The sequence below is a fragment of the Sceloporus undulatus genome, chromosome 2, assembly GCF_019175285.1.
Source record: "Sceloporus undulatus isolate JIND9_A2432 ecotype Alabama chromosome 2, SceUnd_v1.1, whole genome shotgun sequence".
Taxonomy (NCBI): domain Eukaryota; kingdom Metazoa; phylum Chordata; class Lepidosauria; order Squamata; family Phrynosomatidae; genus Sceloporus; species Sceloporus undulatus.
Window position 1 is genome coordinate 139987044 of NC_056523.1, and position 25996 is coordinate 140013039.

At 41.0% G+C, this 25996-nt stretch overlaps 1 protein-coding gene across 2 annotated transcripts; it reads left to right on the top strand.

Moving 5' to 3' along the window:
• Positions 1 to 1921: 1921 nt before the first annotated feature.
• On the top strand, positions 1922 to 24532 carry USH1G (USH1 protein network component sans). 2 transcript variants are annotated; one of them, XM_042452851.1, is made up of 3 exons: positions 1922 to 2168; positions 19050 to 20291; positions 23572 to 24532. In XM_042452851.1, the coding sequence occupies exons 1-3, from the start codon at positions 2005 to 2007 to the stop codon at positions 23573 to 23575; spliced, it is 1410 nt and encodes a 469-aa protein (XP_042308785.1). In that variant the 5' UTR covers positions 1922 to 2004; the 3' UTR covers positions 23576 to 24532. The 2 variants fall into 2 exon arrangements, with proteins under 2 accessions (XP_042308785.1, XP_042308786.1); XM_042452852.1 differs by lacking the exon at positions 23572 to 24532 and having other exon boundaries at positions 19050 to 20295.
• The last annotated feature ends 1464 nt before the right edge of the window (positions 24533 to 25996 follow it).

The window sequence follows — 25996 nt, forward strand, 5'->3', positions numbered from 1 at the left end:
TTATCAAATTTTCACTTTAATCACATGAAACCAAGTACATGAAAATACATTTAGGCTGTGTGTATGATATTGCAATTTAAAGGTATAATTTTAATTTTGCTAGTTGTTTATGTCACATCTACAGTGGGACCTCCATATCCACGGATTTGCCATCCCCAGATTTAAGCATCCATGGATGGCAAGCTGCTCATTGTCCCCAATGGTGGCACAAGCACACAGCTGTGCTGGCTTTAGGGACAACGGGACTACACCTGGAGTCCTGTTGTCCCTAATGGCAGCATGGCTACATGTATGCATTGCCATTGGTGACAATGGGACTTGAGGTCCCACGGATTTTAGTATCCACAAGGGAGTCTGGAATGGATCCCACAAAGATACTAAGGTCCCACTTTATTACCATTACATTCCATTATATATATGAATTAGGATTTATGAATAACATTAATACAAAATTTTTTACTAAGGATTCTGTATGGTGTGGTATGTGAGAAAGTCAATTGGGGGGGGGGGCACCATGAGTTACCATGTTGGTCGATGCCAATGATAGTGCTGCTACTGGGTGATGGTTGGCCCCCAGAGTGGGCTGAAAATTTTAAGGACTTCAGCCAGTATAACCAGTCATGAGAGATTATGAATGCTGCAGTCCAGCAGCATCTGTAGGGTCACATTCCTATCTTAAAGTCGGAGGTTGGAATATAGTCCATTTTCTGTGATGGTCACCTCTTGCTCTGGCAAGAGTTACTTTCTTATAACACACAGGTGCTATTCTGAGTCAGATGGAATGGAAACAAGAGTTCTCACATCTCAGAGCCTGGCCTCTCTTCTCCAGTCCTCAAGACAAGGGGGAGGTATCTCAGGCCAAAAGCACTGCCTTGAAAATCATAGAGTTGGAAGAGGCCACAAGGGTCATCTAGTCCAACCCTCTGCCATGCAGGAAAAGTGTGTTTATTATGGCCTTTAGGGCATCATCTTCCTCTTTTGGGGGGGTCTTAGAGACAGGGAAGAATCTCAGGGCAACACTACTGCCTTGAAAAGTGTTTTTGTATACCTTCCATTTGTTAGACTTCTTTAAAAAAATGAATGGTGTACTTTGAGCAGCTATGGTTGATACCTAATGCATTGTGCTTAATGATGACACCGGAGGGCAGGTTTGGGGTGTGTGTGATCCTACAGATCACCAAGGCCTCACTCCTGTAACACCACAAGGGGTTGTCCCTAGATCTCTGGTTTTGGCCCTGAAATTTCAGGGCCTGGGATAGTTCTGACATGGTAAAGAGAAATGCTGGCTGCAGTCATTTTATCAGGAAATTTTGGAAAAGTAAACATCTTCACAAAGCTAATATCCAAGATTTGAAGATGACAAGGCCAGGGGAAAGAAAAATAGAGTTAGCTGTCAGAAGATGTAAACTTCCTTTAAAGAATGATAGTTTGACAGATAACCTAAAATCTGACTAACTAAGAAAGACAATAATGTTTGTTAAGACAGAAGGCAGTGGGAAAAGAGGAAGACTGTGCTCCAGATGAATAGGCTCAGTCAAGGAAGCCATGGCCCTGAGTCTGCAAGACATGAGCAGAGCTGTTGATGACAGGATGACTTGGAGGCCTCTCATTCATAGGGTCGCCATACACTGAAGTTGACTTGACAGCAGTTAACAGCAAAAACACTGTATTTTCAGTCCATTTCACTACTAGGAAGTACCAGCAAAAGAAACTCATTTCTTCTGGAAGGGGTTTGCTGAGGTGAACTAAAGAGATACCAGGGTGATGTGAGGATTCCTTAGGACCCAGGGGAATCCACAGAAAATAATCTCATGCATTCAATATGAGGAGTTCCTCCCCTCACTGGTCAGGGGCTCTCAGGTGTCCTAGTAGCACAGCTCCCTCCTTCTCCTTCTTGGCAGCTGCTCCTTTAGAACTCTCTCTTCCAGCTCAATGCCTCTTCTTTTACTACTGTCCCCTCTCTTCCTTCCTAATGCAACGGACAGGGAATAAGGCTGCACCATCATGAATGATCACTACCACCGAGCAGCCAGGGATGGCTATCTTGATCTGCTAAAAGAAGCCACCAAGAAGGACCTCAACTCCCCCGATGAGGATGGCATGACCCCAACCCTATGGGCTGCCTACCATGGCAACTTGGATGCACTGCGGCTGATAGTTAGCAGAGGGTGAGTCCTGAGCTTTGCATGATTTCTTTTGCTTTGTTTCAGGGCCCAGTGAAAACCCCACATTTCTCTTCATGGACAACTCTCACACAAATGGGAATCCGTTTCTTCACTCATGGGGAATAATAGGTTTCTTAATGTATGGGCCTATGTGACTCTTAACTTCAGGATGAAGGTTGTCTGCCCTGTTTTAAAGGTGCTTTTATAACAGAAAAGCTCTGCATGGGTGCTAAACTTGTGGGGGTGAGCGAAGCATCCTCTCTGCCCCAGCTAATTGTTGTTTCTGTTGTGTGCCTTTAAGTCATTTCTGACTTATGGTGACCCTAAGGTGAACCTACCATACAGTTTTCTTGGCAAGATTTTTCAGAGGAGGTTTATCATTGCCATCCTCTGAGGCTGAGAAAGTGTGACTTGCCCGAGGTCACCCAGTGAGTTTGCATGGATTGGAACCCTTGTCCCCAGCATCATGGTTCAACACCCAGGCCACTACACCACACTGGCTCCCATTCTAACTTATAACATCTCCTATATTTCTCTGCCTGTCATATCCACATTGCCCCCAAATCATTTCCCGACTGAACCCTTAGACGTCCTGTGAGTGAATTCCAGTGCTGTTTTTTGTCAATATTCTGTTAAAAGTTGGCAACCTAAATTCCATTCCTCTGTTGTTGGTATCCTCTGTTGTTACGTACAACTAGAGAGAACTGAAATTGGTTTAAGAAGTGCATTGCTTCCCATAGGGACATATTTCTTTTCTCTCACTAGCACTCCTTGGAGGAAAAAATGGAAATAGGTTTTTCTAGCAGTCTTGATTTTTGAAGAGGATAGTAGCATCCCCTGTGTTCCCTTCTTGTATGATCCATTTAGGGCAGTGTGTTAAAAAGAATGGAGTAGGCCTGTCAAATGGACATGCTAAAATGCAGCTTGGGGTTATGTTGTTATTTTTCTCTCTGTTACAATCACTAATGCTGTAAATTATAACAGAAGAAGAGAAGTGAGAGGAAAGAGAGGTAATGAGAGAAATGGATTCCTTTCCTAGATTATGCTGTCTGAGGCACTCAATCTTTGTCCCCTAAAGGCCAAATTTTACAACAGAGAGAGAGAGAGAGAGAGGGAGAGAAGTGTCTTGGTTATTTACTGTATTGCAGAGATGCTTTTTGAGACTGTGACCCAGATTTATTGGATGAGGGCTTCTTTCTTGATTATGCACATGGTAGTTCTACTAAGAACAAATAATATAAAGACTTCCCTTTGGCCAGTGCCATAGCAGCTCTTTAAGGCAGGGCTACTATTATTCCCATTTTACAGATGAACTGAGATGGAAAAAATGGAGGGTTGCTGTAGTCTACCCAATATGTCTGCAAGGGGTCACTTAGGGTTTGCCCAGACTTCTTTGGCTGTATCCTGGAGTTCCGTTCATTTCTAAAGTGAAACAGCAAGCAACACAGAAATATAGAGGAAACTTTTGGATTGAGGCAGGCCTCTTTCACAAAGCCTTTTAAGAACCCAGTTTCACAAGGAAAGCAAACATATAAGGAAAGAACAAATAATTTAAAAAAGAATGACTTGTCTTAAAATGGAAGATTTCTGGTATCCACATAACTGATGGTACACACAATTTTACATTCACATCTTATTCCTTTGACAGCCTAGGATGACTACTCTCATATTATATGATGTGCAAGCTGAATTCCTCTGTATTTTTGGCTTGATGTCTTCATCCATACATCCTTGGGAGCAAGCCTTACTCATCTCACAGGACAGGACTGCATTCTAAAGATAACATGCAACATAGGACTGGAGCTTGAACAGTTACTTTTTGAACAGGTTGGGGGGGGTACTCCAAAAACTATCTTCTGAGTTTTGTAAAAGGTTGAGATATCTGACAGTCTACATGTAACAACTGATCCAGGCAAACAGCAGCTTTTCCTTTCTTTGGTTGCTGTATACCTCCTAATTAGCAGCATCCTTTGGATAAAATGTTTTGCGAAAGGACCTGAAACGTTGGCTTCAGCAACTTCTTTTTTTAAAAGGGACGAGGATGGCCAAATGATTCTGCCATAGCAAAATGGCTTAAAAGCAGACTTCTGCAGAAAGATGCCATTGAAATAATATAAAAACTGGAATAGATGGTTCCAGCAGAGAATTTTCCTTGCAGCTCAGCAAGTGCTTAATGGACCGAGAAAAATGTGTGCTTGCTGTCAGCTGGAGGATATAGTACTGAAGAATGCTCCTGCCCTTTTGGTGATGAATGTTATTAGGAAAAGACAGATAGATGGGGCCAGCTGTTTTTTAAAGGGTCCGTCACTGGCTACAATCTCTCCCCCACACTCACACAGATACACATTGAGATAGAGAGAAGCAATACACTTTGATGCTTCATTAAAAACAACACAGAACTGACCAGATAAAAGGAATTTGCTGCAGTAGCTCAGTACTCATCAGGCCTCCTTTCATGTAATGTCAGTTTTAGTTCTAGGTCCCTTTCACAATGTAATAATAATAATAATAATATTAAAATAATATTTTTATTTCTATCCCGCTTTTTGCCAAGCAATCAGTGTATAGTTATACCACTATGATTCCACTTAAATGGCTGTGGGTCTGTCATATGGAATCCTGGGATTAGCAGCTGAGGGGGAGGTGGGTTTAGAATCCTCAGCCAGGGAGCCTCCAGCCAAACTATACACCTCAGGATTCCATAGGATGCAGCCACAGCAGTTAAAGTAGAATCATAGTATTATAACTCTATACACCCCCTTCTTAACAGCAGTACCCCTTGGTGAGTAAGTACACTTGCTTTGCTGTCTCTTGAAGGAGCAGAAATGGGCAAGGAGTTTAACACTTTTGTGGTGGGGTATCCATTCATAGAGGACAACCCTCTCTTTGAATGGTTCCATTATCTGAAGGCCAGTCCAGTGCATGCCCAGTTCAATAATAATAATAATAATAATAATAATAATAATAATAATAAATCACAAGAAGGAAGAGAAGGAGTATTGAAGCTGCTCATCTGAGTACTTGGGCAGCAGATGGAGCAGACACAGAGGTCAACTGGTCACATGTAATTCTTCTATATGATGAGTGACCACCTTTGGTGGGTTCAAGGGCCAGAACTGGCTGGAAGTCTGTTTCTGATTTTATAGAAATCTTTTTTTTTCTTTTTAGAAAATGAGGCACAGGACCAGGATGGGGGAAGCTTATTTTAAATGAGAACCATGCTTCCTAGAGTGTGACCCCCCACCTCCTTTTAGTGGGAGAACGTTTTATTTCAGAAAGTGGAGAGTTTCTGGGAACACTAGGTGCTATCAAATCAGACAAGAGGTCCATTTGCAGTTCCCAGTTTGGGAGTTGCACAATATAAAATGAAAAGTTTCAGCATGGTATTGCTATTGAACTATAGTAATTATAGATGCTGGTGAAACATCAGGAAGAAACTCTTCTAGAACATAGCCACATAACCCGAAAATCCCACAAATGCTGGCCATGAAAGCCTTCGACTCCACATATAATTTTTATTTCTAAATGTGCATATATGCATATGAAATTGCATAAGCAAATGTATTATGCGCTCTCCTTTTTATGATGCTTTTCTGTTCTCCTTTGATGATATATAAGCAGCCACCTTAAATGTTGGTAATGACTGGAGGAAGTAATTTGTTTTCTTTCTAGCCAGCTGCTTTTGGATATTAGTGGCTGAACCTGCTTTGTTAGAAGTGCAACCTTGTGAAAACTTACAAGGATATTGCAAGAAAATGTGCACCTCCTAAAAAGCTGATTATCTGTCACTGTATGTATCTTGGACATGGTGGCTTTGAACTTGTGGCTCAGTCCACAGATAAGCTGAATAGCCACTGCTCAAGTTTACCCTTTCAGTCTGTCTGGAGGAAAATAATGAAGTGATATTATGGTCATTGGCAGAGGATTTGTGAGTGTGTATAAGGGCACACTTCAGCATAAACACCACACTTGTCATTCATCTAGCACAGATGATGGATGAAGGCAGGGCTGTGGGAAGATAGAAGGATTTACTGATGGACCTGCACTATTCATTAGACATACAAAAGACCTCTTTCATATCTCTGGCTGTGCTCTAATGAGAGAGAGAGAGAAAAAAAAAAAAGAATTAATGGGATGGCTGGGAAGAGGGACACAAACTGGCACTTGGTGCCACAGTCTCTCAGAGACAATTGCTCTTCAGTGCATTTTTCTATTAATCTCTCCCATGGGGGTGTCTGAGATGGAAAATGGGCAGTTTGGGCTAGACAATGAAAGTCTTCAGGAGATGCTACGAAGAGGAAGTCACCTTCTGACAGTATGTCACACTGTCCTGTTTTGGAAACAGACTCTCTTATTAAAGAATGGCTTTTCTGTTCATATTGTTTCACTTCTGAGAGAATGCAAGAGGGAATTCTCTTATTTCAAAGGGACATAATTCAGCTGTGGACTAAATCAGGGCTACTCAAAGTGGTGGTCCATAGACTGGTGCTGGTCTACAAGCCATCAGCTGTCAATCCTTGGTTAATTACTAGGAAAACAAGTTAAACAAAATCCAGAATCCACAAAAGAATGATACCTTTATTGGCCAATTGAAATGTGCAAAATACATCATGCAAGCTTTCAAAGCACCACAGGCTTCTTTGTCAGGCAAAATATGTTAAACTATCATGAAGAACAAAAGTGATGGTAATAGAGTCACTGGCCTATGTTTTGTATCAGATGTTGTTTCTGTTATAGTTCAATTGTTCTGAAGGGATTGCAATACAGACAAAGGGCACTCCCCTTCTTGGCCATGTGGGGACCAGGGACAAACGGCAATGAAAGACAGCTAATAAAATTTCAACTCAATTAGCAACAGAAAAGTAACTTTCCTTGAGGTCCATGTTGTTGCTGTCTTGTGTGAAGCAAGTGGTCTTAAAAGTATTGCTTTCTTATGGATTTTGATGTATTTTACTGCATGACTTTGTTTTGTTTTGCTGCATGGTCAACATGGTTACCCCTGAATATATTTTCTAGGAAAAAAAGAAACAATTGTGCCCAGTGGATGCAAATACATTATTAGTTCCTGGCATATTTGGAAGGAGGGGGGAATGCTGGTCTGCCACATTCAACAGCTTGGGAAGCACTCGATAAAACAGTACAACCTTTGTGAACTTAGTGCCCCCAGAATGTGGTTGGATAGCAGTTCCCAGAGCAGCTTGGGGGGATTCTTGGAGTTACTGACCAACAAAAATATAAGGCATCATTTTCAGGAAGGCAGGGAAACAGTATGGTTCAAGTTGCAGAAAGTCCAGACCATGAAATCTAGACTAACCTTTCTCAGCTTTTTTTTTTTTTTAATCCTGGATGAATTCTTGAAACAATTTTCATGCCTTAGGGTATCCCTACATAAATCTGCTGTCCAAAATGTTTATACCGTGGGCTCTTGGTTTCCACTGGGGTTTGGTTTCAGGTTCCATTAAATACAATGACATAGTAAAATGGTGTACCATATATAAAATGGCAAAAATCAAATACTGTATTGCTGTTTGGAATATATATATTGTAGGGCCAACTGAAATTCAGTCATGATATGTAGTGGAACCCTAGGATTCCAGGGAGCCCTGGTTGAGAAACCCTTCTCTAGAGTGATCTGCTCTGTGCTTTCTAGTCTGGATTTGAATTTCTATAACTTCAGCTTCCTGTTACTTTTTCTGTAGGAAACTGTAAAACCTCACCAGATAGATTCTGTAGGACACCTATATCCTAGGCAGACTAAACACCATTTTAGGTATGTATAGTACTGTATCAGCAGTGCTTAGGCACTGAGTGGAGCTTATGCAAGAGAAAGGGATGTAGAGGGAAGATATCAGGTGTGTATATATATCTTGGCTAAATACTAGAATCATAGAGTTGCAAGAGACCACAAGGGCCATCCAGTCCAACCCCCTGCCATGCAGAAATTCACAATCAAAGCATGCCCATCAGATGGCCATCCAGCCTCTGCTTAAATACTCCAAGGAAGGAGACTCCACCACTCTCTGAGGGAGTGTGTTCCACTGTCAAACATCCCTTACTGTCAGGAAGTTCCTCCTAACGTTGAGGTGGAATCTCCTAGATTTAGGATGCACTCTAGTTTATCTATTGGTGTAAGCTACATTAAGTCCCAGTTTTGAGGGGAAAGGTGGGATATAAATAGTAATAGATAGTAGTAATAGATAGAAGTGATGAATTAAAAAGTCTAGACAATGTCACACATGATTTTTACACAATCTGTCTATAATCTCTATGTCACAGCAGACTGTGCAGTATTTCTACATAGGACTGATATACAAAAGTGATTTCAGTGCAGTTCAAGCAGACACAGTGTTACCAAAGAACAAGAAGATCCATTTTCAAGGAACTGATTCAGTTAGGAAATCATTGCTAACCTTAGGGAACCAAATCTTTTCAATTCCCAATGGATAAAAGGGAAGGCTGATACCAGATTTTAGGGATGAAGCGTGTATACATTCACAGAATGCCTTTGTAGCCATCAAATTGGGTGCCTTTGGCAATTACTACTGAGCACAATGTTAATCAAATGGTGGGAATTTTAAGGAAGCATGTATGGTGTAGATGAATCTGACAACGAGCATGATTCATCTGCTTTTTGTTTAAATATTCTGCCTGTGCACAACATTGCTTATTCCTGCAAGCCCCTACTGGCCTCTTGTTCATCCACAGCTCTCTTTCCCCTGTCCAGGTTTCTGTGTTCTTACAGCTTTCCTCCATATTTATCTTGAAATATGAAAGCACAAATCTCCTTGTATTTCCTGCATCCCCTGGCCCATATGTATCCACTGATTCCTGTTTCCCTGCCTGAGGGCATATGCATATATATATATATATATATATATATGCCCTTGAGCACTGAGGCAGCTCCACACACACACACACACGGATTTAATTCAACCTATCTTAGCCCTCAAGGCAAACAAATAGAGGTCCTTAAGATGTATGATTACACTTGGCAAAGTTGCTCCTTGCCCAGAGCTGTTTCAAGCATGTGAATCATTATCTGCAAGAAGGTATGAGTAGATTACCAGCAATATTATGAATTACTCCATGTCCCTGATGGTGTGGACTGTAAATATGCAGAAAGGAGTGAAAGGAAGGTGTTGTTTGGTTAACTGACTGATGATAGTGTAAAGCCACTCAAGCTTCTACATGTGAGAATCTTGCTCAGTTCTCTCCTCCCATTCCCAGTAATTACTATACTGGGAGCAACTTATTTACTATAGGTGAAAGAACACAGGTTTCCAAACACCTATCTGTTTCTTTCCCCTCTTTCTCAACTTTCTGGTTGCCCATTTTATCTTGGCATAGAATGTTGGTGATTCATATGTATATTATTCCAAAAATGTCTGCTTGTTATAGCTGATCATATCAAGGATGCTGGGAGCTTGTAAAGATAGGCTACTATCTTGATTACACCTTTACCATACTTTTATGCTTGACTCTCATGAAATTATGCATGGTATGACGAAAGTAACGAAGTTGTGAGGCATTTTTCTCCCTGTCTCATAGGAACACATGTCTTATGCTAACTCAGACCATGGGTTCGTCTAGCTCAGGCTAAATTATTTCTTGGCCCAAGAGGTCCTTGGGATATTCCATTTTGGGTGATCTTCCACCCAAGTGCTGACCAGACCCAATTCTGCTTTGCTTCTGAATGTGTGTGCTGAGCATAACGTAGCACCAGAACCTAGTGTCATCAACAAATCTGAATTCTCAAAGATGCAGGATGGATGAAACAAGGTACTTCTTCATCTAATATGTATAAAACTATGGAATTCACTGTCACATGATGTAGTGGGTGGTTGCCAAGAATGATGACTTTAAAAGGGAATTAGGCAATTTCATGGCAGATAAGGCTTTCAATGGCTGCTATTAATCTCCATTATCACAAGCAGTATGCTGCTCAGTCCTGAAAGCACAAAGTTGTTGTGTGCTACTTTTCTATTTGTGAACTTCCCAGACCCAAAAGCATCAGACAGGAAAGAGGACGCTGGGACCCTTTCACATTACACAGTTACATTGTTATTATTCCACTTTAACAGCCATAGCAACATCCTATGGGATACTGGGATATGGAGTTTAAGGAGGGGCCTTGAACTACAAACTCTAGGGTTTCGTAGGATGTTACCATGGCAGTTAAAGTGGAATCATAGTGTTCTAATTATGTAGTGTGCAAGGGTCCCTGGACTTGTCTGATCTTTAGTCTGGTCCAACGTGGCTTTGTTTCTGTTCTGACATAACTTGCAACATCCTGTGTTTGTGGCACATAGGGTTCTACTGTGGCTTATCAGGTTTTAAAAAAACCCTTCAAAACAATATCTAAACCACAAAACTTAATTTAAAGTGAGCAAATTAAAACAATACCAAAAACAGTTTCAGACATACCTACAAAAGCACAAGCTTGACCAATATCCAGCAGTAATGGCCAGTGTCCAGCAGTAATGACAGAACAGGAATTGAACAGATGCTGCATCCTCTTTTCACAACTGTATCACTAGGCTGTGCAAAGATACCGCTGTTACATTTCAGTCCATCACATAGTGTTGATATGGGAGCTGGCAGGGGGAGTGGCAATACTAAATACCTACAATCACTCAAATACAATGTATGGAAATTAGTGGGACTTAAATTAAACCTATTATGTCATAATCTATGGTAGCAAACGGAAGGGATGAGAATCAGAACCATAAAGTAACTTTGTGACTCAGAAGATACTTGTAGGTTTATCTGTAAGGGTTTTTTTGTTTTTAAAAAAATACTAATTAGAAGCACTAACGCTGTTGACTCAGCACAGAGTCAACATAGATCGAGTGCTCTGAAGTGAGGAAGTGGCACAGTATGTAAAACCATTATGCAAGGATGATGGCCTAATAACATTCTTATTACCTGTTATTGTACCTTATGTTCATATTGCCTGGAACTTGCTGCAATCCAGCCTTCCCAGGCACTTCCTCAGAGGGCCACCGATCCTGCTCTGCCTTCTAAGGGATTTCCCCCATAGTTTCCCAGTACCTGTTGATTCCCACTTCAGTGTGTTTTGTCATATATTAATTTGATTTAATTGATGTTTTCCAGATTTAGGTGTTATTAGGTTGATCAAATCTTCCCTAAAAAGAAGGATCTGGTATTGGTCTAGAAAGGGAGATTTCTCTTCTGAGAAATCTTGTTCTTTCTCACTCCCTCTGCTGCTTCACAGGGTTGCTTTGGTCTCACTGTCATTATTACATAACATGGTGGTGGTGATGATGATGATCATTTTAGCAGACCATGAAAGGAATATACACAGGGTGACCAGATGTCTTAACCGCAAAGGAGGACAAGGCATTGAAAAATGTAGGACATTCAGGAACAATGTAAGACATTATAAAATAAAAGCTAAAAACACTAGTAGAAAGATAAATTCATGCTACTTAGTTATGCTCAAAATGGAGGACATTTTGAAGTTTTCTTCCTGGACAGAAGGTTGAAATGTAGAACATGTCCTGGAAAAGGAGAATGTCTGGTCACCCTGAATAAACAGCCCTATACAGCTTTGTTGTTGTTGTTAACTGCCTTCGCATAGATCTCGACCTATGGCGACCCTATGGATGAGACACCTTCACCCCCACCAGTTCCTGCAAACTCATATTCATGGTTTCTTTAATAAAGTCCATCCATCTAGCATGTGGCCTTCCTCTCTTTCTACTGCCTTCCAGACCTTTCCTAATATTATTGTCTTTTCCAGTGATTCATGCCTTCTCATGATGTGCCCAAAGTATAGCTTGGGTTCAGGTTATTTGAAGGACTATATTCTTCCTTACAAAGTGCCTGTGCTTGGAGATCTTCTGGGAAGGTCCTTCCCTCTCTTTCACCACCCTCATAGCTACTTCTGATGGGGATACAGGAAAAGGTCTTCTCAGTGGATGCCCCCAGGCTCTGCAAATCCATTTTAGAGGGGCTAGTCTGGAACCCTCCAAGATGCCCTTCCTTTTTGTTTATTGTGGCCTTTAGGGACTAACTGCTTGGGGGTGAGGGGAGGATTTTAATAATGTGCTGTACTGTCTGTATTTTATTTTTAAATGGCATGTTTTAAAATTGCTTTATATTCTATTTATGATATAATTATATTTTAATTCTGATATATTTTAATAACTTTTTAAAAAATCTGTACCTGTTCTCACTTGGTAAGGTTGAGTCCAAGGGTTGAGGAAGCGGCATTATATAAATAAGTAAAATCACTAGCACCATAATAAGCCTCAACCATGTTGGAAACTACCAGTATATCGAAATATTATATATGGAGGATGGTGAACATAAGAAAGTGAAATAAATCACTTAAAGTCTATTATCTAATCCAATTTTAACTATAGAAACCTAATTCAGGCAATAACATCTTGAGCCATATCAGACAGGGGCCTTTTTCTCTGTCCCACTACCCTCAAATGTAAATCTGGTGGGGAAATGTGAGAGGGCCTTCTCAGTGGCTGCCCCCAGGCTTTGGAATTCCTTTCCCCCAAAGGTTAGACTGGCATCCTCCTTACTCTCTTTCTGCAAACTGGTGAAGTCCTTTCTATTTTGATGAGCCTTGCATTATATGCTAAATTTCTTATTTATTTGTTTTGATTGTGCTGTTGTATTTATGGTTTATGCTTTTAACTGGTTTTAATTTTTTTAACAGTTTAATCACTTTTTAACTTTTGTGTTTTGTAAATGTATAAGTGTTTTTAATCTGTTTCAAACTAATTTAATAAAATCTCAGCCAAATTATGCTCAGCATCATTGAATCATGTGGTTCAAATATATATTTTTTAAAAACTTGTAATTACACAAATATACAGAACCTTTAATTACTGGTAAATTATGTAGCCGGGGACTAGAGTTATAAATGATTATGACAAGGATGAAAGAATGAAAACTGGAAGTAGATGAATAGAGAGTGTTCAATATATCTCAAAGAAACTCATTATTGGTTTTATGTTTTATGTTAGGTGTGGTTAGTGATTAGGATTTATTTGTAGTAGGATGTGATGGTGGATGTTGTATTTGTTGTGTTATGTTATTATGACTATGTATGTTTGTCTCTTATCAATAAAAAAAACAAACAAAAAACCTTGTAATTACATCCTGCCTCTTGACCCTATGGCTCCTCTGAATATTTGAGCACAGCGGTCAAGAAATCAATGCGGGCAGTGAGATGTAGACAGGTTTTCTTTGTTTCAGCAGTGACAGTGTATGCATTGATTCCTACACAGAGTCTAGTTCAGCAGATCGAAGGGGAAGAGAGACATAGATCCAAAACGCACTGCAGAAATAATCCAGTTTGAAACCACTTTCACTGCCCTGACTCAGTGCTAGGAAATTCTGGGAACTGTAGTTTGTGAGACATTTAGCCTTCTCTGTGTGAGAGCTCTGGTGCTACAACAAACTATAATTCCCAGGATTTCCTAGCACTGAGCCACGGCAGTTGAAGCAGTCTCAAACGGGATTTTTTCTGCAGTGTGTTTTGGATTTAGGTTAGGGGGTTTATTTATTTATATTTACTTTTTTTGAATTCACCAGCTGGTATAAATTATTGCAGCCTTTTGCAGTTCCCAGAAATCCCCAAACAGCATGGATACTGGCTGTGTCGGCAAGGACATTTTGAAAACTGTAGTCCAGAAAGGCAAGACTTTCAAACTAAAATGTTATATGTGAAGTGAGCTAACCTCCCTTATTTTCTGGTGACTGCCTTGCTTAATCCTTAGGGAAATCCTATTGCATTAGATCTACTGTGGGAAGGGAATAACATGAACTGGCCTGAAGGGGTATTTGCTTTGACCATAAGACACATTCTGTCCCTTTCTCTCTGACCACAGATTGTGTTTGATGCTGTAAGAGTGCCTTGGAACACATGTTCTGCAAAATAGCTTATTACCTGCTAAAATAGCAGTGGCTTACAGTGAGAGAGGTGGTGGAAGGAAAGGAAAGTATGGTTTGAGCCCACTCCTCAATTTGCACACAAGTCTACACACCTAGTGCCAGTATGCATGTGCTCATTCAGTACAAACATAAACAAAACCTCACACAATCTACACTAGCAGCCGCCCCGGCTCCGGCATTTAAAGTTTCACTGGCTCTTTAACCAAACACCATCAATAATTTATTCCTTTCTTGCAATTCATCAAATATTTATATTTTCCCTGAATTCCCCACTACTGATAGGCCAATATCAAGGTGAGGGGAAGAGGGCGGGCTAGCCAAGGAGTCAGATTGAACCTGTTGCCAGGCCCTGGATGAAATGATTCACCACCAGCGCCACAAAAAGCAAGAAAAAGTCTCCTCCATCCAACTTGCTGCTCCCAGATCACTTTCTGCCCCCCGACTCCCCGCCATTTCTTACTGACTGTACTATTTTTCTTCCATGCATGGAAAATGCTGAGTTTATGAAGCATCAGGGCTAGCTGTCAAAATGCTCAGAATTCAGCCTCTTCAGCACCTGGAAGAGCACCTAAGATTCGAGACTGCCTGAGGAGCCTTTCAAACATTATTGTTTAAAAATGTGTCTCCTGCCTTAGGGTATAAAATTCAAGGCCATTAACAACCTTTATTTATTACATTATATTATATAGCCAAAAACTCAGGTGACATGATGCTGTTCCCTTCACCTCATTCCAAGTTTTATTCTTACAGCAAGCTTGTGAATGAAATAATAGTATGGTTGCCCCACAGTCATCTTGAAAGCTTACAGATAAGTGAAAATTTGAACCTGGGTCTTCCTCATCTAAGTGAAAACAGACAATGCTTGTTTGCATGTATCATAACTAAATGAAAGCTAAATATTGTTCTACTGTGAGCTACTGTGTAGTTTAAGTTTAAGTGTTGGATGACTCCTCCAGGAGGCCAGAGTTGAAATTCCTGCTCAGACATGGAAACCCACTGGGTGACTTTAGGAAAGTCACATTCTCTCAGCCTCAGAGCAAGACAGTAGCAACCCCCCTCTGAACAAATGTTGCCCCCCCCAAAAAAAACCCTGTGATAGGTTTGCCTTAAAGTTACCATAAGTCAGAATCTACTTGAAGGCACACAACAACAACAATAACTTCTACCACACTGTTTTGGTTTACTTATCAGGTTGGATTTGACCATGCCAAACAACATCCACTATACCCTAGTCACCTGGAAAACATCTAGTGGACTTCCCGTGTCTACTTAGCACCCCGGGGGAAAAAGATGGGCTGATTACTGGTTTGATCAGTGATGCTATTGTTTGCAGGTAGCATGGACATAGAAATTTTGTGTTTATTCTCTTTTGAATCTAGACTTATATTGCATGCATAGCCTCAGGTTCTAGAGATAAAAACTGAAAGGATTTGGGAAAGGATGAAAGTGAGTGAGGTAGAATTGCTCCTATTCATTTCTATAATAATTCAACTGAACCCTAGAAGAAGGGATTTCATTCATTTCATTGATGCATATCATTTCAGAGATGAAAACGGGGACACATGTGGCCAAGCCCCACCACAGTGTGGTCAAGATGGCATGTTATTATTGAGAAAGAATACAAGCTAGGGACATTATCACATGGTGGAAAAAGAGGGAAGTAAAAGGCAAAATCTTGGAATAATTGCACGACTGGGCATCAGATTTTCAGACAACATTGCGCTCAATTAGGCATTATCCCAGGAAGAGCCTGGAAATGGAAGGGAACAGACTATTCACAGGATATCCCATGAATAGCCTTCTCAATACCACAAATGGAGCATGATTGCCAGTGTGTGAAAGCAAACTGTGCTTCAGTCACAGTACTGTCAAAGAAACCCAGCCATTTAAAGAGGCAACACCAGCCGGGCAACTGTTACTTCTGAAACGCAATGGGCTGCAACCAGGGATATTTACTATTTAAAGGGAAAGCAGAAGCAGCCCAGGAAATTCAGCATTTAAACAGCACATGCACACAACAACCAGTTCCCAAATAATATTGATTTATTGCCTGGTATGTGAGAAAGCCAATTGCGGCATTCTTGCACTTTTGCGCAAAAGCACAAAAGTGTGAAAATATTGAGTGCTATTGTGCTTTTGTTCCTGTTCCTTTTCACTAGGGCAATTATTGCTAAATCGGTCCCAGTGTGATAATGTCCTAGGAGAGGCTGCAGCAGTTTGCTTTTGCCTGAGCAGCCTCCTTTACTGTCCCCACAATGAGTTAATAGAGTGCAAACTGCTTTTGCACCTTGAACTCAATTTGCAGCAAATGAAGTAAGCTGAGGATAAAAAGAGAAAGTGGGAGTGGGATAAAGAAACTGGGACATTTTGAAAGCAACAGAAAAATGGGTCAACAGAGAATTATTTGGGAATGTACCTGCGGGGCAGTTGGAGGGTATGCTGACATGAAAAATGTTGAGAGTGCCAAATGGAGCATAATCTCATATTTGTGCTTTCTAGGTGCTTTGACAAGGCATCACAAGGACAGAATTTTGCAAGGGTAACAAATGTGATCTTCCATTTGTAACCCTCTTATGTTTATTCATTGATTCTTCCATCTTTTTCCTTTTCATAAGTAATCTGTTAAGAAGAGTAAGAAGGGAACGCTAACAATCTATTTTGATTGGCAGTGCCAGGAACTCTTCATTTAAAACCACCCAAATACATGTTTCCCTGAGGAGTCTCAGATAGTCTTCTATTACTGTACAGCAGAAGAAAAATCTCAAAGCCAACTTTGACACCTCTGCCAAATGGCTCTGAACAGAAGGCCTATAGAAATTAAAACCTAGGTGGAATGGAAAGATTGCTTTCCAAGAACAGAGAGCAAGGTCCTAAACAGGGTTTGGCAAAGTGTGGCCCATGGTCCACAAGAAGCCCCAGGGCCATTTGTGTGGCTCTTAGAGTTGCCAGGAGTCATGTCCTCTGGTGGACATGGGGGGACATTTTCACCATGTTTTAGGGCTCCCCCTGGCCATTTTAAAGTAAACCAACCAGAAGTGACTTCCGGTCATTTCCTGTTTCTAAAAACTGACAAAACATTGGCAAAAATGTGGACAAAATGCCTCCCACAGACCATGGAGGATCTTGTTTTGGATTTTTTTTTCAGTGGGAAGTGCAGTCTCCAAGATCTCCCAGGGGACTAATATGGCTCCCTACCCTCTCATAGTTGCCCACCGCTATCCTAATGTATAAGCATTCCCTGATTGCATGCTCAGCAATCTCAGTTTTATAGCTAGTGCTTCATCATATAAGGTGTTATGGTAACTGAGGTGTTATGTCAGCCATAAGGATGCTTATGTGAAGCCAATTCAGCTTATGTGATGTGCTCTCACATACTCATTGCCATCACATACTGTATAAACAAATTAGCCATGCAGCTCCAGTAAGCACTCGTCCCAGGTTCATATCCTGTGCTCCCAGAACAAGCATTGTGAAAGTGAGGTCATTGGTCATTCTCACCAGGCTTTTATTTACACAGGGCATAGTTTTGTACTGGCAACGGTCCTATCTTTTTCTTCCTCATTAAGAAGGCTTCCCTTAATTATTTTATTGCTGCAGTGTTTTTTTACAGAGGATGCAGTCCTGGATTAGCTATAGTTAAATGATAAAGCATGCATTCATGTAAATGAAGGCATTGGGTGACCATGTGTTTGAAGAATCAGCTGCTCTCCACTCAGATTATTGGGTGGTGAATAACAAGTGATGCATCCAAGAAGGAGGAGGACCACAATAGCACCTTTACATGAACAGAAAGGCCTGTTACAGACTGCCAAAATAAAGCTGCTTTGGGTCTCTTTGGAGGTATGCTATTTAAATGATGCATGCATCCTAAGAATCCAGAATCTGCACCAAAGCTGCTTAGGAATGGAGTGTGGCTTTGGTGTGACCTCCGGACTCTTAGGACCCACACATCATTTAAATAGCATACCTCCAAAGAGACCCGAAGCAGCTTTATTTTGGCAGTCTGTAACAGGCCATTATCTCACCAGTCTGCAGATAATTAAGAGCTCTGCAGTTAGGTACATGCTGGGAAGTACATGAAGCAGCTTTGTGGAAGGTTAATGGCTACAATTTCATTTGCTAAAATATTCTTCAGAAATGCTTAAGAATTAATATCAGATACACAGAGAAAGTGAGCTCAAAGGAATTTAAAAAGTTTACAGTTGGCCCTCCACATTTGCAGCTTTGATTTTTGCAGCTTTGATTATTTGCAGTTTTGATTAATATGTTCTCTCTAGGAATCTCTAAGTCTTACAGCACAATTCTCCTGGAAGTTGACCATAGAGTTTTGCTGTTCTCTAGGTGTTTGTAGGGCGTCCAACATGACTCTATGATCAACTTCTAGCAGATGTTGATCACAGAGTTGCACTGGAAGACCTGGAGATTCCTAGGAGTTTATCACATGGAGATTGGGGTTTACCCCTTGAATATCCCGGAAAAATCGCATAATCACGTGAAACAATTTCACACGATGTCACACAAAATCTGCCATTAAAGTGGTTGCAAAGAAGCATTAAAGTGCATCTTTTTTACTTTCAGGATTTCAGTGACAATACATTTACGATATCACTTTATTTGTGCAATTGCATGTGATAATCATTCACGCAGTTACTTGCCATTTTCGCTTAATTTGTAGGAAGCTTTAAATGCGCTTTAATTTCTCTTTAATGCTGAAATTAGCCCCAGTGTGTTAAAGTACTTAGTGGGGTGTTCTCTTAGGTAAAAAGAATAGTGTTTTTTATTCATGGCTCTCCTACATTCACAGGGGCCTTTACCCCTAAACCCAGCGAATGTGGAGGGACCACTGTAAACAGATTGTTGTTGCTTTTCCTTATGCTCCAATGAATGTCTACATTTGAGATACATAGGACTTTTTAAGTGCTAACTTTATTTTCCATATTGTTTTAGGGGTGATCCAGACAAATGTGACATCTGGGGGAACACGCCTCTTCATCTGGCTGCAGCCAATGGGCATCTGAATTGCCTCTCTTTCCTGGTGTCTTTTGGGGCCAATATCTGGTGTCTGGATAATGACTACCACACACCACTGGACATGGCAGCTATGAAAGGCCACATGGAGTGTGTGCGTTACTTAGACTCCATTGCTGCCAAGCAGAGCAGCCTCAATCCCAAGTTGGTGGGCAAGCTGAAGGACAAGGCCTTCAAGGATGCAGAGAAGCGCATTAAGGACTGTGCAAAGTTGCAGAAGAAGCACCATGAGAGGATGGAGAAAAGGTACAAAAAGGAGATGTCTGACCATTCAGATACCATGAGCTTCTCCAGTTACTCCAGCAGCACTTTGAGCAGGAGATTCCAGCACATGTCTATGATGACATCATTGCCATATTCTCAGGCCACCATACATGGCACAGCCAAGGGCAAGACCAAAATCCAGAAAAAGCTGGAGAAAAAGAAACAGGTAGATGGAACATTCAAAATCTATGAGGATGGGAGAAAGAGTGTGCGCTCCTTGTCTGGCTTACAGTTGGGCAATGATGTCATGTTTGTGAAACAAGGCACTTACGCCAGTCCAAAGGAGTGGACTCGACGCAATGTAAGAGACATGTTTCTGACTGATGAGGACACTGTCTCCCGTGCCATAAGTGACCCAGGTTTGCACATGGACTCAGCCCATTCTGAGGTCAGCACTGATTCTGGTCATGACTCTTTATTTAATCGCCCTGGTCTAGGCACTATGGTTTTCCGGAGGAACTATGTCAGTAGTGGACTGTTTGGGATTGGTCAGGAGGATCCCAGCATGCTGGGAGAAAGTAATATGGATAGGTTAGGTGTTAAGCTTCACAGCCGCCTGCAGCGCTCGCCAAGTCTCAATGACAGCATCGGCAGTGCCAACAGCCTGCAGGAGAGGAACATGGAGGAGCTGCCATGGGATGAGATGGAACTGGGACTAGATGATGATATTGAACCTGAAACTAGCCCCCTGGAGACCTTCCTGGCCTCTTTGCACATGTTTGAGTTCATTTCAATCCTTAAGAAGGAGAAGATTGATTTGGAAGCTCTCATGTTGTGTTCGGACAATGATCTGAAGAGTATACATATCCCACTGGGACCCAGGAAAAAGATTCTGGATGCTGTCCAGAGGAGGAAACAGACTTTGGAGAATCCTGATGTCATAGAAGACACTGATTTGTAAGCTATAGAGCCCTACTGCCATATTCATGGATACACAAGGGATACATGATGAGCTTAACTCAGAAGGGTGCTACTTTATGTATTTTATAAATAAGAATGCTGAAGTAGTTCTGGGTGTTAGAAGGTATGAGACGAACTTACCAACTGAGCTGACTGCACTATTGAAAAAAGAGGAATTTATACAAGTGTTTCAGGTAGTTGTAAGCTGGGTACATAAGAAGCAAAGTGCCCAATATTGAGAGGTAACATTCTAGAACATTATTGGATCTAAATTCCTATCATGGCTGGGTTAGGGGAGTTTTTGGTATATTTTTAGCTAATGAAATTAACATTAGTCCTACGAGTAAAGGCATTGGAAGCATTATGCTATTTAGCATTGTTGGCCAAAGGACCAGATAAAAAAACAGCCTTGCAAGACCATCATATAGTCTCTTCCACCCTCTTTGTCTTCAGCGAGATGCTTTCTTTCTTCCTGGGGGGCGTTCCCACTTAGTGTTTAAAGTGACTTATAATGCAGCGAGTTATAAATGCAGCGATTTAAAAAGCAGCGATTCTCAATTCGATTTTTTTCAATTGTTCCCATTTGTGTCAATGAGGTTAAATATACCAGGTTAAATTACCTCTCTGTCGTTCCCATTTTATTTACATCGATTTAATGTTAACTCGGATTCGACTTACAATTCGTTCTCATTGGCTGTCAATCAACGTGACATCATCATGTCATCATGTTACTGAATATCAATATTATTCGATTTATCATAGCCCCCGTTCCCATTTCTTGTCCGTTTTTACCCTCTCTCCTATTTTGGCGTTCCCCCCCCCAAATAAGCCAATGAGATGCGCTTATGCGCATACCCGCCTACTTTGCTATGCTCCCAAGCAGTTTTGTTCTTCCTCCGGAGCCGTTGCGAGGCAGGTAATTAACCCCAAATTTATTTTAAAATATATATTTATAAGCGCATATGCTTAACCCCTGAAATTTGGGGTTAATTACCTGCTTCGCGATGGCTCCGGAGCAAGAACGATAGAAAAAAGATGGAGACAGCGAAGGAGAAGACAAAGAAAAGTTTACACCCACAAACCAACCCCTCGGCTGTTGCTCCTCCCATCGCTGGGATCCCGAATCAGACACCGATTCGTTCCCATTCTGTTACAGCGAGTCGTATCCCGGTTTCGAAAATAACCCGCGTTATAACCTACTATTTTTAAACCCGCTTTAAAAATGTATAAATTGATTTATACAGTTTAAATTGAATCTGAATCGAATCGCTATGGGAATGATTCCGGGGTAATGCAGGTCTAATTCGGGCTTAAGTGAGAACGATAAGACCTTAAGTCGAATCATGATGCGAGTTTTAGATGAGTGGGAACGCCCCCCCCTGAGTCTTACAGGAGCCCTTTTCTGTCGTTAACAAAATCTAAGGTAGTAAAACTGTATTGGGGTGGGGGGGGGGAGTATCACCTGAGATTGTGGATGGTGGAAGACATGATTAAGTGTTTTCATTTACTGGGGGGGGGGGAGAAGTAGCCAGTATATAAGATGTATAAGAAATGTCAGAAAGAAGGTTTTTAATCTAGCCTTCCCCTGGGCATGCTAGTTTTTGCACATATGGGGTTTTGATCTCGTGGGGAGGAACATTCAGCCTTTTGGCACTTCCCTCCATTGCCTTAAGCAACTGCAGCATGGAAACTATTTTACCTTTAAGGCTGGAGAAATAGCAAGTGTGATGCAGGTAGTAGTAAGAGGCTAAAGCTGCTAAGTGGGACCTGAGGGGAAATGCCAGGTATGGCTTTATCAATATGGGGCAGATGTATGCTGCTGATCGACACCACTGTGCTTCTCATTGGGTCCAGATGTAAATCTTGGCTTATTTCATTCTTACATGTAAGAATTAATCATTTAAAAAAAAATCTCTCACGGCTAGGTGAGATTACAAGAACTAAAAACAAAACAAAACAACTCTGTTTTTAATAATCTTTCACATTTTGAGACTTCTTTGCACAAAAATCTGTATGTAAAAAAACAATGTTTTTTTTTAAAAAAATTTATTTTTTGAAAATAAATCAGTTACTGAGCAAAAACAATTTGGGGGGGGGGGGCTTGGGCCATTTGAGGCTTTTTTTGAACACTAGAAGAGACTTCTAGTCATTTCTTGTTTTAAAAGAAGGCCTCCCTGGGTGTAAAATGGTCCAGGGAGGCTAAAAGCATAGCAAAACCCCCTGAAACTGAGGGGGCATCTGGAGGCAAAAATGCTCAGGGTTTTTGTGGGGATGAGATGTGGAATGTATGCCCCCAAGGTCTCTCGGATTGCTACTGTGACACTCTAGCTTCCCACAGTTGCCCATGCCTGCTTTACACCTGAAGCACATAACACTGAAGTTAGTAATTTGTACTGAGCACAGTTGACCAGCCTGTAACCATGCAGCTGTACTGTGCTGACAGAGCTCCCTCCCTGTGGCCTTCCATCTCCTTGACCAGAATGCCCCTATTTCGCTTTGGTTGCCGCTTTCTAGCCTACTTATTGAATGCCTCATTTGCTTTGACGGTAGCTTTAAAAGAGAGTTGGGAAACTGGATGGAGTTGGACAGTAGCTCCTACCACCCCTGATTATTGCATGTACTGGTTGCGTTGTGACTGATGCAAGCCAAATGGCATCCAGAGGACCTCATTTTCTAGTCTTGCTTTCAAACTGCAAAATAATTGTCTGTTTGCCAACCAGCAGAATGTGGAGTTAAACCTGGGTTTGTAAATGGATGTCCATTTCATTCACTTAGGCAGATATATGACTGAACCATGGCAACTTTGGAGTATTCGGGTGCAATCCTAGTGTTGGAATTATATGTGTAAAATGGAGGGAGGAAAATCTAAAGCTAGTTCTTCTTGCTAAACTGCATTCCCTTGTTCCAGTCTTATTCCCAGGTTTAGGTGATTATTCCAAAAGATATGTGAAGCTTTTAAAACACGTGTGTGTGTGTGTGTGTGTGTGTGTGTGTGTGTCACAAGAAACAGGGTCTGATGCTGGATTTAAAATGGATGGTATTCTCAGCTTCTTATATAGAAAATCTTTGTTGCTTCATGATTTTGCGTTAGCAGTTACTCTGTAAGAAGGGTGGGAATAGTGTGACCTTCCAGATGTTGGATTACAACTCCTAGCACTGGCTATTCTGGTCATTGCTTGCAGTCCAACAACATCTGGAGGGGTGCATGATTTCCAACCCTGCTGTACTCAGTACCTACATTTTCTTTACATTAACAGAATTATTTTCTCCATTTCAGATAGCTGTTTTTAAGAACCAAGGAACAACAAAACAGTTCTAAGTTGCCAGAAAACACCTGCCAGAGATCCTAACAGTTGGAAAGCCACAACAAACGGCCCAAATCTAGCCAGCTCTCATCTCATCCTCTCTTCTCTGCCTTCTTGCCTGAAGCAGTTTGCCAGATAGCAGCCTGGTGCTAAAGAGATTATATATACAGTATTTGCATTGCATAAACTGGGAAATTGATCTAAATTGCCTGTATGGGCAGCTAAGGTGGAAACTCAGAGGTGCATAATAGAAATTATTTTGTGACTTGCTACATTTCAAGACAGTGGAAATGTCCCAATTTTCCATGAGTGTAGTAGGAATGAGAATCCCAATTTGTGCCTCTGAACATGGTGTTTTTTATTTGCAAGTTGGTTTCTACAGAATAGAAAGATGTGATCTTTCACATGTGGCATTGTGATCACCATTCCACGAGACATAAATAGCGACAAGGAGAACAACTTATAGGAAATATATTATTATTATTTCATTTGCCCAAATGTCTTTGGGAGAGGAACACATTTTAAAAAATCACATAATGAGGAGTTTAAATATAGGAGGATGCCATGCTGCCTTTCCCACCTAGAAGCCCTCAATTGAACCATAGCTCCCACAATCCTCCAGCTAGCATACGTTATAATGGCTGGATAATTCTGGGAGTTGTAGACCAATATATCTAGAAAGCCCCATATTGGGTCACACCTGAATAACAGAAGGACATAGGCTGCATACGAAAGCAAAAAGTTAACAAAGGGTCCATTTACACTGTATTGTTAAAATGCTTTGAATGGCTGGTTATATTTTTCGTGGTGGTGCTGGTTGTTTTCATTGTTAAAACTAAAAATTATCAAAAGTCATTAACATTAAAATCTCAGGCTGCATTTGCAATACAAAATTAATCCAGATGGACACCACTTTAACTGCCATGGCTCAATGCAATGTAATTCTGGGAACTGTAGTTTTGTGAGACATTTAGCCTTCTCTGTTAGAGAATTTAGGCGCCATAACAAACTACAATCCCCAGAATTCCATTGCGTTGAGCCATGGCAGTTAAAGTGGTGTCAAACTATTTCTGCAATGTGGAAGCAGCTTCAGAGAGGTTTCCTGCATAGACAATAATTTTCTGCTTTACATGCAGAAAAGAAATTCAGGATATTAAAATAATATGATTTCATTGCTTTTAGATATCTAGCTGTAAAAGGAGTTCAATGGATTTATTGTGATTTTAAAAAAATTATCAACATTTACTCATGTTGTGAAGCTATTCAAAATGCATTTATCAAATGTCTGCAAATGCACGACTATGAATGTTGACAACAAAACCAATGCTTCTAATGTATGATCACTGATAGTAAATATAAGAGAAGACTTGCAGTTTTTCCCCATGGAGTTGGTGAACCCAAGGCTAGCACTGTATTAGTAATTTATACAGATGTAAATCCAGTTTACATCTGCATAGTTAACTTGTTTGGTCATTGCAAAGCTCAGAATCATCAACCTTCCTCACACAATGACCAACCCCCCCAACCTATCTTTTCCCTACTGCTTACCCCATACTGTGGTGGGTGGAGTGCAGGGGATGTTTGACAAACAACTGTCTATGTCCTTATAGCCTGATGCAAACTGATGACATCACCTCTAGGAACCCTGGAAGGTCCGAGAGGATGCCTTTACCATTGTGTATCTAACTATAGGGACATAGCTGCTTCTCAGACATCCGCTGCTCTCCACTGGCCGCTATGTAGACATTGCATGGGTGGATTGCATGAAAAATGTGGGCTTACACAGAGAGGAGACCTCTGTAATGCAGTATCTTATCCCTTGCACTGACCCAAATCCAGCTGTCAGTTCCAAATGGAGTAGACCCATAAAACAATGGGTCCCAATTTCCATGAGTCCCAATTTATCCTTCATCAGTTCATTCAGTGGGTCTAACATACCCTCCACCTATCCTGATTTGGCAAGGATAGTCATAGATGTTTATCACACTATGCTCTTAAAGAGGTACTATTCCAGTGTGACTCCTCTAGCTGCCTCCTGTTGCATGCTGGGATTGGCAGTTTTAAGGAGGGGTATTTAGAATTCTCAGGCAGAGAAGTTCAGCTCCTTAAAACTGCCAATTCCAGCATGCAACAGGAGGCTGCTAGAGGAGTCACACTGGAATAGTAGCTCTTTAAGAGCATAGTGTGATAAACATCACAGTTAATCCTCTGCTATCTCTTTTTCAGCTGCTCTTAAAATACCCCACTTTCCCCCCCTCTTCCACTTTCTCTCTTTGTTTTCAGTTTATTTCAAGTGCTGCAAACTGAGTTCAAAGTGCAAAAGTAGTTTACACTCAATTCAGCAGTGGGGAGAAGAGAGGTAGATCATACTCTTTTCCTTCCAACTGTTCCAACTGG

What these genes read in the sequence shown, in the direction of transcription:
- USH1G (XM_042452851.1), top strand. Translation starts at nt 2,005, where the DNA reads ATGAATGATCACTACCACCGAGCAGCCAGGGATGGCTATCTTGATCTG. An exon ending in CGGCTGATAGTTAGCAGAGG is followed by an intron (nt 2,169 to 19,049) that starts GTGAGTCCTGAG and finishes ATATTGTTTTAG; the next exon opens with GGGTGATCCAGACAAATGTG.